This window comes from Pyrgilauda ruficollis, unplaced genomic scaffold, assembly GCF_017590135.1.
Source record: "Pyrgilauda ruficollis isolate IOZ18807 unplaced genomic scaffold, ASM1759013v1 scaffold13, whole genome shotgun sequence".
Lineage (NCBI taxonomy): Eukaryota > Metazoa > Chordata > Aves > Passeriformes > Passeridae > Pyrgilauda > Pyrgilauda ruficollis.
The window spans coordinates 6816185-6832551 of NW_024511432.1; the positions used below are offsets into that span (position 1 = coordinate 6816185).

At 46.4% G+C, this 16367-nt stretch overlaps 1 protein-coding gene across 2 annotated transcripts in view; it reads right to left on the reverse strand.

Moving 5' to 3' along the window:
- The window catches only part of GNAO1 (G protein subunit alpha o1), a 138493-nt gene extending 125478 nt beyond the window's left edge, over nucleotides 1-13015 (reverse strand). For both annotated transcript variants that reach the window (XM_041458838.1, XM_041458837.1), the window contains exons 1-2: nucleotides 12709-13015; nucleotides 12584-12626 (exon numbers count right to left, since the gene is read on the reverse strand). In XM_041458838.1, the coding sequence (XP_041314772.1) occupies nucleotides 12584-12626; nucleotides 12709-12826 (161 nt within the window). In that variant the 5' untranslated portion in view covers nucleotides 12827-13015. The remainder of the gene's footprint in view (nucleotides 1-12583; nucleotides 12627-12708) is intronic.
- Nucleotides 13016-16367: the final 3352 nt, after the last annotated feature.

Sequence of the window (16367 nt, forward strand, 5' to 3'; positions counted from 1 at the left end):
CATTTCTTTCTGAGATTTTGGGATATTTTTTTAACTCATATCAGTGCCACAGTCTGGTTCACTACACTGCCATATATCACCGTACAAGTGCCACCATACCACCACAGCTGGTAGGGACAGACACCACCATCAAAACGAGATGTTAGTCAAACCCCAGCTTAGGATGTTAGAAGGCTGCCAGTAAAATGCTGTATGGGATAAATCCAAGAAGGCAACACCCAGAAGCAACGAAACGAACCAAAGTGGTGTGAAGGGGAATTAGGAATGATAACCAAACAGTCCCAGCTAAGCCAGGCTTTTTATGCACTCACAGGGAAAATTCTGCTAGTGCTGTGCAACACTGTCCCTCTGGTTTCCAATTAGAGAGTCAGATCTTCAGTCAACCCTGCCATTAGGAACACTGAGTAAGGAGACTAATCTGGATTTTCTTATCATATAATCATTTAATAACTTGGGGTCAAGGTCTCTGTCCAGAGCAGAGCTACCATCTCATGTAGGCCAGGTCACACAGGTCCTTGTCCTGTTGAGTTTTGAAGATCTTCAGGGATGATGACTCTCCCCTTTCCTGGGTCCAGTTCCACTTTTGCATCAACCTCCCCATGAAACATTTTTTCCTTATATATATTTCCATGAAATGCTTCTGTGTTGCCTCTGATCTTTCACTGTGCATCTCTAAGAAGAGTCTGGCTTCACCTTCTCTCTGCTCTCTTTGGGTGGTGGAAAGGAGCAGCAAGGTCTTCCTCAGCTTTCTCTTCTTCAGCTTCCTCAGCCCCCTTTTACTTGACCTGTGCACCAGCCCAATAACCTTGGAGGGCCCAGTTTATCAGTGATTCACCCCTTAATTTAGGAGATCCAAAACCAAACATGACATTTCAGATGCTGCTTTGTGAGCACGAAGTAGTGGGGGGGGAAAGGAAGATTTAGTGCCAGATGATTTCACACAACCTTATTTCTTGAAGTCATTAAACACATATAAAATGCTACAATTAAGCCTGCTCTTCCTAAAACCAGTGTTTTTTTCTTTCTCCTTATACAAGTAACATGGCAAAGAACTGTGACTGAAATAAATTTGAAAGTTGGTACCTGAGAGCTCCTGTGGCAAAAGAGAAATGTATGTGGCATGAAAAAGCCCAGAGCACAAGAATCTTTTTTTTTTTTCCCTGATCTTTTATTTTCCAAAAGGAGTAAGAAACAGAATAATATTTGGACAATGGTTAGATACACAGAGTGGCACTAAAACTGGGTGGCAATCAGCACAAGCAGAGATGATGGTCTTCAGCAAGGCTCAGGTGCTAACCCAGTTCTGTTCAAGCCCGTTGATGTTGATGTGCACAGCATCAGAAAACTCAGTTGTTCTGGGGTTTAGATCTGAGCATGAATGAAACATGAGCCACCTCCTAAACTTAACCACATACAGATCAGTTGCAGCTCTAATTTGGAAGCCCTGTAAGTCCCGTGGCCTCAGTGCAGCAGTGCTGAGCTGCACAGTCCTCACACAGCTGCTGAAAACCAACAGCAGAGAGTTACGCACGGAGTGAGTCTTCAGGAGGATCCAGACAATCGTTGTGCTGAATGAGGAGGATTCTCCTGGAGAACAGACTGAGCAGGATGTGTCTGAGAGCTTCAGACAGGCTCTGTGCTGCACCAGTGTGTGCCCAAGTTAGTGAGGGAGCCACTAAAAATGTTGTGATCTTGGTTATTTTAAAAATCTCAGTATATTTATCCAGTTACTTTAGAATTTAAATACACCACTTTGGCTGGGCTTGTATCATTGTTCTTACAGTTTGTAAGAACTTTTTTCCAATTTTTTACTGGAAACTCCAAAAACCTATTTCAAAGACCATGAAGAAGTAGTGAATAAAATCAGAATTTAAATTTAATCCTGTATACTGTGTATCTGTTTATGCCAGAAGGCCTCACCTATTTGTTTGATCACAGATGGGGAAATTAGTACTATTTGATCTCACTGATCAGAACTAAAAGTACCAGTGTAATAATTCAATTTTCATGCTCTGTCATGTAGGAAAAACTTTATCATTTGTTAATCTAAATATAAATTTAAAATAAAGAGATTTCCTGAAAATGTCAGCAAACAGAAGTAGTAGATAAATAAAAACTTACATAGAAAAATAAAGGCTAGATTCGGAATTATTTACTGAACCATGTTAAAATTACTAATCACTATCTTTTTACCATTTATGGGTTCCCTTAGTGTTTATTTCCTCTTCACATGTTTGTTGTTGCTGAATGCTTTTAATAATTAGCTATGCTGAAAGACCCTGAACAGACATCACCACAGAAGATACCAAGATTTTGATTTGCTATCAGTACCTGGATTCCCCAGTGCCAGCACTGGCTTTCCTCTGCCTGCACATCCCACCTCACGGCAGAGGTAAGATCTGGCTGGTCCCAGCAACATGCTTTCAGCAGAATTCTTATTAAGCACAAGGCTGTTGCCAGAATGAAGACGTTGAGGGCCCTTCCTTTTTCTAATGTGACCCTGATGCCATCAGTCAGTGCTGGAGAAATGCCAACCCTGGAGCTGGGATTTCGCACCGCACTCTCCTGTTCCTCCTTACCAGTGTTTCACAAGGGCTCAGGGCACGCAGAGAGATGCAGATAACAAACCACGACCATCAGCTCATGTAGCTACCATTCAAACATCTTAAATGCACACACTGAGCAGCATCAGGTTTCTTGCTGAAGAACTGGCTGGACAGAAACCAACAGCAACAAGTTGATACAGCACCGTGGCTTTTTTTCCTGAGCTGTAAAAGCAGGAGGATATAAATTTATCATACTGCTAAATTGAGGAAAACAAGGGCATGCTTCTAGGAGCTTTCTGCTTTATTAAGTAAACATCTCCTCATTCATGTGGAAAATTTTTTCCAATTTGGCTAAATAATTAATCACCAAAGAGTGACTGGTGATTAATGAACACTGTGATGACTTTCTGAGGTGTGTGTTCATCACGACAATTTTCTTTCATCCCAGTGATTTGTGCTGGTGTTACTGACAAAATGTGATGATAAAGGCTCTGCAGTGTCTGTGGTGATTCCAATGACAGAAATCTGCCCATTTTAGACTTACAGGAGGTGAAATGGGGTCCCCACCTAACCTTGGGAAGGAGCATCTATTGCCTGGACATCAGTGCACCAGCCTGGCAATGAGTGACCAATGTCTTATTCTGCCAAGGGCACTGTAGTAAGAGCTCTCCTTAGCCAGTGAAAAGAGCTGGTTTATTTGCAACAAGCTAAACCACCCTGTAACCACCCCTGCTGTAACACCCTTTCACACTGCTTATAGATGTAAAGAGGCTGTGAGTAAATAAAAACAGATTCACAAAATGCACTGAATCAAATACTCAGTTCTGCACTACTTAAGAAGCCAAGCTGATTGTGTTACATTTAAAACTCATTATGAGGATGGTATTTCTCTCCTGTGGATGAAGCTGAGCAGAAACCTTCATGCTGTGGAGGAGCACGTGCCCTGCCATGCCAACCATTTAGAAGAAGACGACACGATGACAAATTCACATAGCCTTAGCTATTGCAGCCTGAAATTAGGGCATGCAGATCCACATTGTGGTGCCCTGGAAGTAATTTTAAGATCTCACCATGAATTTTGGAGAGCCTCAGAGCTGGTCTGTACCAGTTCCACACAAAATTCCTCCGGAAATTTATACATGGGACTATTTCATTACGAGATATCAAAATGAGATATTCTCCCTCCTTTGCTGTAAAGGCAGGAGCTGGATTATAGCAAGATCCAGCTGTAATGAATAAGGAGCACTGTACTGGCAGTGGGGAAACATCTCTGTATCACTGTGAGATACAGACCACAGGTCTAGAAATCCACCTATAAAACTTCTCCTTTGTTACCTAGATAATTCTGGTTAATGTCCATTTTGTGCACTTAGCCTTTCCTATACTCTTTTACTTAATGCCTAAAACTGTAGCTACCAACTCAAATCAGCTCCAAGAGGGTGAGGATAAACCACCCAATTCTGCTAGGAGGTAGTACACATTTTTATCATTTAAGTGATATTTTCCTCAATAGAGGCCCATTCTCATCTTATTCCCTTCTGTAATGACTTCCAGCTGATGCAGAAATACTCCAAGTCTTGTACCAGACTGTTATGGTGTGTACAAGTTGCTGCTGATTATGCTCTTGTAGACAAGAGAATTTAATACAAGTCTGAAGTTGCTGGAATCTCAAAGCATGAGTCACTGCTCTGCCTTTCAGACTGTTTTAAGCACTTGGGGGGTTGTGTTTCAGAGGAGGGACGTGCACAGAGACAAAATGTCCATTGCCAGCCTCCCTGACAAGATGTAAGACTGGGGTCATGAATTCTCTAAAGAGGATATTTTCTCTTGGACAAGTGAAAGCCTGCTCAACTCAACTGAAGACATTCCTCATGGCCTCCCAGTGGAAACATGGATCTCCCCATTCCTACACGACGTAGCTTGACACATGCCAAAGAGAAGAAAATCCCTTTCCTTGTTATCAAACCCTATATTTCCTATCTGCATTGGGTCCTACTTCTGCTGAAACCTGCTCCAAATTTTCCTGGAACACCTCAGTCCTAAACAGTCAGTCAAGAGCTCTGGGCCTTGTCAGAGATCACACCTCAAAGCACTCACTAGGATCAGCATCTCCCAACCTTTTCCCATAAGCAGCTCCTGCAACATGAACCAGCAGAACTTCTGCTGAAAGACTGCACAAGTTATCCTGTAACAAACAGAATGGATGATAAATTGCCTTTGGCTCCTGAGGACACAAGACCCCACAGATGGGCCTGATGGGGAGAGGAGGATTATTAACAAGCATGGCCCAAACTCTTTATATTGCAGGAGGACCCTGTGTTACCCATCCCTCTTGTCTCTCTCTCAAGCTGGTGTATTCCAGCTCCTTTGTTTTAAGCTTACAGATTTTATACTCAGATAAAAGCTTTGCTGATGAACTGAAATCATTTTTGGTGACCAAGCAAAGCAGGACATGCCCAAGAATAAAGAAAAACAAAGTAATTTCAGCTCTGCCAGTCCTTCCCTTTCAATGTCAAAAACCTTATTGATTAGCAATTGGAAAATAGGCGTGATGTCAGCTTACTACACAGTTTTCTGGGCTCTCTTCTGAGGGCACTCAGTTCTTTCTCAATTAACGTGAAAGCTGGGGAGAGTAAGCATTTTTACTGGTAAGTTAAGAAATGCTTCCATCAAGAGTTTTATTCTACTATCGCAGTAAGCACATAATGATTGAGTTTTGGATTAAAATACTTTTTTCTCCTTTTTTCTCAGCACTAGAAAAGCATCAGTTCCTTTGCTTTGTGTTACTCAGTAACATCCAGCCTTTTGCCTTTTCTGATTTTAGGCAGATTCCTAAGACCATCTTATAATCAGGACTGTAATCCTCCAAACTCCCTTACATCTGTCATTTTCCTGAATGGCTGTAGGCTTAATGTGCCAGTGCCATCCCGATCCTTTTGTTTCCTGGTTTTGGTTTTGTGAATGAAAAATAGCAACATCCAGGATCCCACCAAGTGTCACAGTAACATTTGAAATTCATCACATCTCATAAAACCTACAGATTGAACAGATTATCATCTTCAGTGTAGGAAGAACTTGGCCCAAAGTCCAGTGAGCTCAAAGAGAGGATTTGGGGTCAGTAGCATTCAAATTTATTTGAAATAAGCGAGGTTGCTGGTTTCAATATTGTCAATGCTAAAAGGTATCAGGCTTCAAAAGTAACCAAGCAATTGACATGTATTTGATTTCCTCACCTTCATTTTGGGAATACTCAGTTCTTGAGTACTCAGGCTAGAATAAGCCTGAGTACTTTATAATAGTATTTATTTTATAGTAATATAGTAATTTATTTTTTAACTTTTCTCTGAAGTGAGGAGAACTGGAAGTTTTCTTTCGAAAACAAAACACACATCTAAACAAAGACCATCTGAAACCAGAGCTGATCCAGTCATCATCTGAGTCCAGGCTCCACAGAAATACTTTCAGGCTCTACACAAACCCCCGAATATCAGGAGATTTGCAATAGCACCAGGAAAAGGGACTAGACTCTTAAACACCCTGGCCACTTGAATTGAAGGTTTTGGCAGTTCTTACCTGCTGGAGCTCCTCTTTAAACCAACATAATAAATAAAGGACCAAATTCCATCTTTCACACTCAGCTGCACTCAGGGTGTAACCACAGACTTCAGAGTGTAGAGGGTGGATCTGTCTCTGCACTGTGTATGGCTGCTGCCTCATTGGAAAAGCTTTTCTCCTTCACTATCTGAGCAGGAGTTTGCAAAACTGAGCTCTTGGACCTGCACTTGCATTGTGCTTTCTGGCTGCATATCCACCAGCTTCAATACTCCTTTGTGATTTTGTATCCTGCAGATCCAGGAGAAACCAAGGGAGCTTGATACTTGCAGAGGCAGGCTGTGACTCTGAAAGGGGACTGAAGAAAACTATGTAATTATGAGAGTGTGAGCCGTTCCTGACTGCTCCTACTCTCCAGCAACCTGCTTCTGCCTTGGCCATCAGTGAAGCACTTCTTCATTTCACTCTTTCTCTTGACCAGACCAAACAGAAGAGCCAACACAGCGCCTGGATCTCCATGATTTGTCTCTTTTTCCTTCTTCACCCATTTTGATTATCTTCCCTATATTCCTCAGGTAAGCACTCTGGAGAACTCACATCAGGTATGAAGTTGTATGCCAGACAAATGGGAAAGGACAGACTGAAGAAGAAAACCACAACCTTCTTTAATTTGTTACCTAATTCATTTGTCAATCTAATGTTTCTTACAACCTCTGGGTTAGCCAAGCCATAAAACAAAACAGATCCCTGGTTACATTTGTGCAGCAGATTTGTCTCTTTCTTCTGAGCTCATTAAAACAACTGCTTTCATCTCATTAGATTGCTAAAACATTTCCAACAGGACTAGATGTGTCATGTCAGAATATGACAGGCAAATTTCTTTTAAGGTTTTAAAACTGGGTTGGAAGAGGAGAAGCTATGCAGTTCACTGTTGTCACTGAAAGATATTTTTACTTTTATGAGCCCCTAAAACAAGAAACAAATTAAGAACTGTCAAGGAAAAAGAAAAAACACAAACCCAAAATGTATTCCATCTTGCCTCCTAATATTGCTACTGCTTTTCTCTGAAATCTCTCAGTCTAAAAACAAGAACTTTAAATATAAAAGAAGGAACTATGGTTGTTAATGTTTTGGCACAATTAAAAATCCAAGAGGAAGGAAATAAACGCTGAAAACATGATTGCCCTTTGTAACTACAAGCCACAATGAACAGCCTTACTCTCCTCTGTTCCCAGCTCTTATTCTTGCCTGTTTCAGGGACAATCTCCCTGTGCTGTGCCACTGCAAATTGTGGAACGTGACACCCACAGCCTCCAGAGATGCAAGAAAGCATCTGTGAAGCTGGGGAAAAAAGCTGCTGTGAGGGGAGAGCCCCCTCCTACAGCAGCCTCCTCTGGATGGTCTCTGACACCCTGGCAGGAGATCTTGCCTTGCCCAGGGCGGGCAACGCACTGCCCAGCTGCCATGCCAACATCCCAGAGCTGCCCCAGCAGGCAGTCTGCTACTGCTTTCACTGCAGGTTCCACTGCCAAAACTGCCCCACTGGAGCCTCCTTCCTGCTGGGTCTGTGTGCCACATGCACGGCTCCAAATCCTCACCCACATCAGAGTGCGCTGGGGCAGATCTTGGGAGAATGACACAGCTTATTGGAAAGGCTGCAGCTCTTTCCCCTGCTTATTGAAACCCAGCTCAAATACGGCCCAGGTGCAGCCTGTCACTGCCCTACTTTGGGCTTTAAATCACAGAAACCCTGGAAAACAGCAGGAGATAAGTAAGGATGAGGATGGCTCGGCCTGACCTGGTGCTCTAGTGAGGTTCGTGCCTCTGGGTTGCCAGCTCACACCACGATCAAACAGATCCCAGATGGAAGCAGAGCCGAGTGGGGCTCTGCACCCAGTAGCAGAGGCAGAAGAGCTGTGCTGGGGAGTGGGACAGACCATGAAGGCACAGTTTGCAGCCCTGTCCCTGAGAAGATGCTGCAGAGGCGAAGCAACTCTGTGCTGTTAGCTCCTGTGGGGTGAAGTATTCCTGGGGGAAGGGGCTGCAAGTGTGAAATCACTACAGATTTGAGACACAGACATGCAGCAAAGAGCACTGAAGTGGGTGTTCACAGCACATCATTTCATTTCAATGGCATTTGGCATCAAATTGCTGTAAAACCAGTGGGCGGGGACTGCTTCTCACTGAAGAAGTTCATTAGATTATAAGTAATTTGGTTACATAGAGAGCAAGTAGAACCTGGGGCTGTTTTGAGGGGCTTTTTGAAAAAGGTCAGAACAATATATCAGCCAGCTGTTGGGACTGATGGCTTTTGGGGGGAAGACAGTAGATATTTCAAGATAAACACTGCACACTAGTGTATTTTTCTCCTGATTGTATACTTCCGTCCTTCTCATACTTAACATAAAAAACATTTTGTGAAAATGACTGGCATAGCAGAGAAGCCTATCAACTGAGTTACTGCCAGCACTTCTGATGAAGAGGCACATAGCTGCTCTGGAGGACATGCAGGGCTGCAAGCACCGGCATCTTGTGAAAGGGAGCTGGACCCAGCTCTCTGTGCCCAGCTCAGCAGGGGACAGAAGCTGCTGCTTCTGCAAAAGCAAAATCCAAAACCACAACCCCAAGATTTTTCCTGTGGGCAGGTGAAGCCATGTCTCCTCTGGAATGCCACACCTATTGCTAACCCCTTGTTTGGGAAGGTGAAATATTGCCCTGGCTCACCAACCAGAACGGTGGCTGCTGAGTAGGTGGCAGGACCTTGTTTCTGAAGGCATGCCAGCTAAGTCAGCCTCTCAGGGTAAGCACGATTAAACACTGAATTCCCTGGAAGCCTTGTGCTGATGGAGCGGATGGTGTCCCCACCCAAGCAGTCCAACCCTGCTCACCACTGGATCGTGGCACGGATTTCAGTGTCCTGCAAAGCAGTAAGAGATGGAGATATGCTCGGTGTCCTGCTCCGCTGGGGCTTTTGATGAACAAGCATATTCACCAGAGTTTTAAGTCCCCACAAAAATACCCTAGAACAATATCAGTCTCTATTTCATGCTACAATCCCGGTATTCCAAAAAAGAAGATTATAAGTTCCAAATTCTGCATGTGCTCGACATTTATTTGAATACATAGGATCTAAACAATGTTAACATCCATTGCGCTCCTACATTGTGAATTTACTGAGATAGGGTGGTGTGAGTGGAAGATGAATTTCTCTTGTCTAGTAACTCTCACCTTCTAGCTTGGATTTTAAAGGAAAGCCCCAGCTTTGCTTGGTTACAGATGGTTTTTAGATTAAGCTGAGTGAAAACAGAATCTGGACACAGCCTGATTCTGAATGCTGTGGCACACTCCGGAGTCTCATTGGCTTGCATGGCACAACCATGCCTTTCAGAACGGTTCCTCTGACTAGCTTGGCTCTGACCCTTCATTTTCAGACATGGGTAAAAGTATCTGGACTGCAGGACTGGTTGTGAAAAATACAGCAGAATTAATCAGCCAAGGTGGAGTAGTCAAAGTGCACGGCTGAAGGGTGTCAAAATAACCATGGGTGCTAAGAAAAGTGTCATTCCCAGCCTGTGTTGCCACTGTTTGAGATGTACATTCCAGACTGCAGTTCCACATCTGTCATTCACCAGTACCTCTTTTTTTTTTGCTCAATAACCTCCCCACTCACCAGCTAAAAGGTATCTTCAAATATTTCACTAAAAAATCCTGAATTATATTTACAAATCCTTATCTGCATCCTGGCTACACTCTCAAATTACTGTATTTTCTACTTTTTCTCCGGCTACCTAACATTTCAAGGATTAACTGGGCAGTGTGCAACCTCTTATAGTCCTATGTAACAATGTCTGATCTCTGTTCCTTTGTCTTAGCATTCTCCAATCTGTCTGTACAGTCCTGTGCTTGTTTTCAAGGCAATATCCAAGTGTGAAGCTGCTTTAGCCATTCATGAGGATGAGATTTATTATCTAGAAGCACACCAATAATACAGTATTAAAAAAATAGCACTCTTTCATCAAAACCTAATGAACATGCGATTTAATCTTTATTAAGAATTCATTAGGTTCTCAGCAAGGCTGTCTAATGGAGCTTGACCAGGTGAAATGCTAATGCCTACATTATATTTAAATTAATTTTCAGCAATGTTGGTTTCCCTGCGTTGCTCCCTGCCCATCGCTCTCCCCGGCGCCCGCGGCTGCGCGGCTCTCTCCAGATGCTGCTGCCGTGCTCATAGCAACACCGCTGTCCCCACCCCAGCCTCCGCACACTTCACTGGAGTTTCCACACTCACAGGTGCCTCCCAATTTCCAACACTATAAGCCCATCCACCATAGCAGCTTCCTTGACGTTTTCATATTAGGTACAAAGCTGCAAGCCTAGCGTGCCTTACTTTGAATAGTTTTAATGAAATGCATGTATATATATATACATATATATATACACACACACACACAAAATGGGTATATTTCAGTCCTCAATATACCAATCTAGTCCAGCAAACAGGTTATTATCTTAATGTGATTTGCTTCAAAAAACAAGAGCTCTGCTCTTTGGAAAACAAGAGTGATTGTACGCTTACTGTGTAGCCAGCGTGGTCACTGCCTGCCCTCCTGCCTATGGGCTCTACATGTGCTCTCCGCTGTTGTAGTTCCTACAGCCTCTCCCTTCAACCAAAACCCATTGCCCGCCATTCCAGCATGCTTCTGCAGAAGCAATTCCTAGAGATTAAATAATTTATTGGTGTTCATCTGCAGCGACATGTCTCCTGATCCACCATCTGCACACAAACAAGAGCAAACCAAACCTACCCCACCCCAGACCCAAATCAAACTGTGGGGGTGAAAACGGGGAAAAGCCCCCTTTCAAACAGTGAAAAGGGATAATCAGAGCCTCTACAGAAGTAGAGTACACAAACGTCAGTGGGGAAAGCCACGGACACCACTGTGCACTGGAGGCGAGTCTCCTCACAATGAGACCTCCCAGCCCCGCAGCGCCTTGGGAAAAGCACTGCCTCAGGCGGGGATGATGGTTTCATTGAACCCCCGAAGGGTGGGCACAGCAGCCACGGAGCTGATACAGAAATATCCGGGTCACCCGCTAAGCCACCCTGCCTGGAGGGGAGCTGGGCTGAAGGCCCAGATCTGCCCCCGTGGTGCACGCACATGCACGCGCACATGCACACCCACACTCACACACACTCACACTCACACTCTCACACACACACTCACACACACACACACACACTCATACACACACACACTCACACTCATACACACACACACTCACACCCACATTCACACACACACACACACGCACACCCGGGGCGGTTACGGGAGCTCAGGGCTGCAGCTTGCGACGGGCACGGGCCCCTTTGCTTATTCCGGAGCCCCTTAGGCTTCTCCCCGGCCCCTCCGGAGGCAGCCGAGCGCGGTGCCGGAGGGGCCCCGCCGCTGCCGCCGGTTCGAGCCCCGGCCGGGCGCTGTCCAGCGCGAACGGCCTGAACGCCGCGCCGGGACCCGCCCGTCGGCCCGCGCAGCCCCGGGTCCCCGCGCCGGGACCTGCTCCCGGCTCCCCGCGTCCCATCCACACCCATCCCTGAGCCTCTTCCCCTCGCTAAGCAACCCCGGTCCCGGGGGGGCCCCTCCCAGCCACGGATCCCTCTGCAACCACCAGCATCGCAAAGCGGCAACCGCTCCCAGCTGAAATCCAGACCCTGAACCAGCGCCCAGGCTCGCTCAGTGATGGCGCCCGCCTCCAACCAGCCCGTCATGTTTGTAGCGGTGGGAGGACGGGATATTTCATTGTATTTTAATTTTTTTTTAAATGGGTCGGGGGAGAATAGTCGCACCACGGGTGTACCTCCACTTCTATTAGCCTTCCCTGCATCTGCTTTCCTACTGGGTGCATTTACACGAGCCACGAGGATGCTTGGAAGAGACCTTGCGGTGGGGCTCTTCACTGCTGTTTATTACACGGTTACATCTAATTAAACACAGAAAAAGGGTGTGGGAAGCCCCAGCGAGGAGCAGCGCCGAGTACCATAGGGAGACTCGGATCCCAGAGCAGGAGAGGTTTGAATGAGATGAGTGGCCAAGCTCGTCGTTCATTAATTAAAAGAAGAAGGCACAAGCTCAATAAAAGGGGCTTTCAGTGATAGGGAGCCTTGGTTTAAATCCGCAGAGCCGGCGGATAACACCCCGACATTAAGCTTAACTGACAGCGTTCGCTTCACGGGGACATCTGCGCCGAGGGGGAAGGTGGGCTGCCGGCCTCCCTCCACCGCCGCCGGGGGCGAGGCCGCGGGGCGACGCTTCAGCACCAGCGGGCCCTGGACAGCGCCGGGAGCGGCGGCGGCCCCGCCGCGCTGTGCCTGCGCGGTCCCCTCAGGTAAACATGGCGCCCGCGGCCCTCGCTCACCTCCGCGAGCCCCCGCCCCGCTCTCCCGCCCCGCACCGCCGCTCACTCGCTCCCCCCGCGGGACTTACTTCATTTGCTTCACGATGGTGCTTTTTCCCGACTCTCCGGCTCCTGTTGGAAGAGAGATGAGGTGGGATAAGCGCGGGGGAGGAGGAGGAGGGGGGCGATGGGGGGGCGACCGGCGGGTTCTCACCGAGCAGGAGTAGTTTCACGTCTTTGGCCGCGCTGATCCCGTCCTCCTTCAGGTTCTTCTCGATGGCCTTGCTCCGCTCCAGGGCGGCTCTTTCCTCAGCACTCAGGGTACATCCCATGGCGGCGATCAAAATTTAAAAAAAAAATGAAAAAAAAAAAAAGGGGGAGGGGGGATGCAGCCCCCGCCGCCTCGGCTGGCTCCCGCGGGCAGAGAGGAGGAGGCGGCCGGGGGGCAATAAAAGAATTAAAGCAAATGGCCGTGAGGCTCCGGGTAGCGCAGCGCCTCCGCGGCGGGGCTCCCGGCTCCCTCCTGCCCCTCTCTCCCCGCGCCCGAGCGCTCAGTGCATCCAGCGGGGCTGCAGCGGGCACGGCGAGCTCTTCCCGGCCGGGAGGCGGAGGCGGAGGCGGGGGAGGAGGTGGAGGAGAAGGAGGAGGAAGCGGGTTGGCGGCGGGGGAGGGTGCGTCCCTCTCCCGTGCTCCCGACTGTCGCTGTCCCCTCCTCGGCGGGCGGCGGCGGAGCCGAATGGAGGCGCGGGAGCGGGTGGCAGATTTCAAGAAGCATTTTGTCAAGGCTCTCAGGCACATGTTGTGACTCTTGGGGATGTCCTGTTCAGGGCTAGGAGTTGGACTCGATGATCCTTGTGGGTGTCTTCCATCTCAGGCCACCCCACGATTCTGTAGGAATCATGCAGTGCAGAGTGCTCGGGGCTGTGACAGCAGTACAGTGGGTACGTGGGCACTGGGCTCCCCGGGCACTGCCCCGGGCACTGTGGGCACCCTGGCTCCCTGAGGGTCCCCCACAGCTCCTGCAGCCACACCCTGCGCCTGCCCCCAGCCCACAATGCCGTGGTTGTGACCTGGCCTGCGAGGAGCCCTTTGGGAGCTCTTTGATCAACACTTGCAACGTGAATCGTTTACATGGTCCGTGCAAAGCATCAGGTTTCACCACCACGTTGGATTATGTTTTCCATCAGTGTAATTAACAGATGGTTTGGGTTTTTTGTGTTGCACGTGGTCACAGACATCACCATATGACCTGCCTTCTTTTCATAACCATTCCATGACATCTAACAGTGATTTAAGAATTCTAGTGAGTTAAAGTCCCAAAATTTTCCTGGCAAGTTTTTTCCATTTCACAAGGTTGGAAAAGAGAGAAGAAAACAAGTGTCAACAAGGAAAATAAATAGAACTTTGTTTAAAATCTTTCCTACAGGCCCAGACAAGTCACAATATACTCAACTTTAATCCATAACATTGATTGATATGTGACAATCTAGCTATAAAAAGATCTCGAGAGGAAAGAACTATTGAGCACAGTGAGGTAAAATGCATCAAACTAAAATGAGGATAATCAAGGATTGCTACCTGATCCATGGAAAGGACACCCACCATTTCAGTAAACAAGAAATCTGCAAAGGGAAGTTTGGTTGTTCAGAAGTAGGTGTGAATGCTGAGGCTGCTGATTTTGCCTCTAAAAGCCACTCCACCTCTCTGCCAAAAAGCACCCAGCTGCAGGAGGCTTGACAGGAGCATCCCTGTGCTGTGGGAGGGAAATGCAGGGGCTCAGGGAAGGCAGGGGGCTGCTGTTTGTGCTGTTGGGTGTGGGTGACCATGTGCTTACACTGTGTGGGTTTTCCACTTGGGACCTCTGCTCACGGTCTCCTCTGTGATTGTCTTACCTGCTGTCCTGAGTTCACCAGATCCCATATCCAGGACCATTTCCTTAGGGGTAGAAATATCATTTCTAATAGCACTTAGAGTATTTTAAGCATGAAGTCACAGGCACTTTCTTTCCAGGCAGCCATCATCTCCTCCCAGTGCTGTTTCCCATCCCTTCTTCCTCACAGAACATGTTCTTCCCATATTCCCTCCTGACCTCTGAAACAAAAGGGAAAAACAGGACATATGGTTAACGAGGTAAAGAGGGGGTATGAAAAAAAAGCAGAAAAAAGGAAGCAAAAGGTAACTCAGTATTCAAGGACCAGTAATATTTACTACACATTTGTGAGCTAATAGGTGCAGTATATTTGAATTTTGGGTAATTTATTTCTGGAAGCTCAGGGGACTGAGATGGACAAGCAATCCCACAGCGTGTGTTCAGCAGGGAATAAATGGAGATGGGTGCGGTTACAGAGCAGTTCCTGCTCTTTCATATTCGCACAAATCTCATGTGTAAAATCAATAGGATCAGAATTTCAGTCAATAAGTTTCATTTCAATGGTTCTAGCCAGAGGGAATTACAAAAAGTGCTGTATAGAAAAAACACAATGAAGAAATCCAGAGGCAGTGTCCTCATGAGATGGCTGCATTTTCTTCCCATCTCCTCCAGCAGCTTGCCAGCCTTGGACTCATATTGGGAAACTCTCCAAGGGTTTTACTAAGAGAATTAGTCTTTTGTATCAGCCTCTGGCTACTCGTTATCTGACAAATTTGTAGCCCGAGTCTCCTGCCATGGAGAAAATTATTTCTCTTCTTCTTGACCAGTGTGGAGTCTGCAGTCAACCCTTTGTCCCATGAACATCCCCATTGCTACACAATAATCTGCTAATTTCTTTCTTAAGGGAAAATCAGAAATTGGCAAGTCTTCTCCTTGCTCTCTCAGCTCTCAGAAAAATTCAGGGGAGCAGCTGTGAAATTGAGCCATTTCTGAGCCATTTTTTTCCTGCTGCTAACTGAGCAGAGCTAGTGGAAACGTTTCTTTCAAAATTTTCTTAGAGGGAAATTTAATTTTTTTTTTAATCTGCTTATTCATGGCAGATGAATTTCAAGAACATGAAAGAAAAAAGGTTGCCTCCTCCACCAAACAAAATGCATTCCAGCCTACTTGGCTTTTGAGATAAATATATTGGGTTTTGTTGCTGAAAAAGATGTTTCCCTTTTTCAGGAGCTGAGAGAAGTCCTCTTTTAATGAAAAGTGGTTGCTGGTAGTAACAACTTCAGATGAAAATAAGCTTCTTTTTTTTTTCCCCTTTGTAAATGAGAGAACCTCTCCATTAAAGGTGGAGAGAAGGAACTTTCTTTCTGGCTATTCCTGCAATTAAACTATTTCATCAAGGTGCATAAAGAACTTGCTTGTTCCTGCTCTCTCCCAAGCCTAAGAGTCAGCAGTGTATTTTAAGCAGAAGTCTTCATTCTCCTGTATCTGGTCTGTGCCTCAGCAAAACCCAGCTTCTTTCTGCAGTCAGTTTTCAAACATAGTGCTAGGAAAGTTGATCAGATAGTAATTTCTTTAAGAAGTGAAGGATGGTAACAGAACTGATAGATGCCATTGAAAAAGTCCGTGCCAAAGTGATACTGCGGGGTAGAAGGCAGCTTTATGATCTCACATGTGTTGTCTTATCCTGGGTGCTTCCAGGCTTGGGACAGATGAGCCTTCCAGCACATCAGAGCCTGGGCTCTGCTCCCCAGCTCAAGGGTTTGTAGAGTGCTCTGCCTTTCTTCCTAGAATCACAGAACAGTTTGGGCTGGAAGGGACCTTTCAAAGCCATCTAGTCCAACCCCTCTGCAGTGAGCAGGGACAGCTTCAGCTGGGCCGTGTTGCTCAGAGCCCTCCCCAATCTTGCCCTGAATGTTTCCAGGAATGGAGCATTCGTCACCTCTCTGGGAACCTGCAGTGTTTCACCCCCCTCAAAATCAAACTTTCTTCCTTATATCTAATTT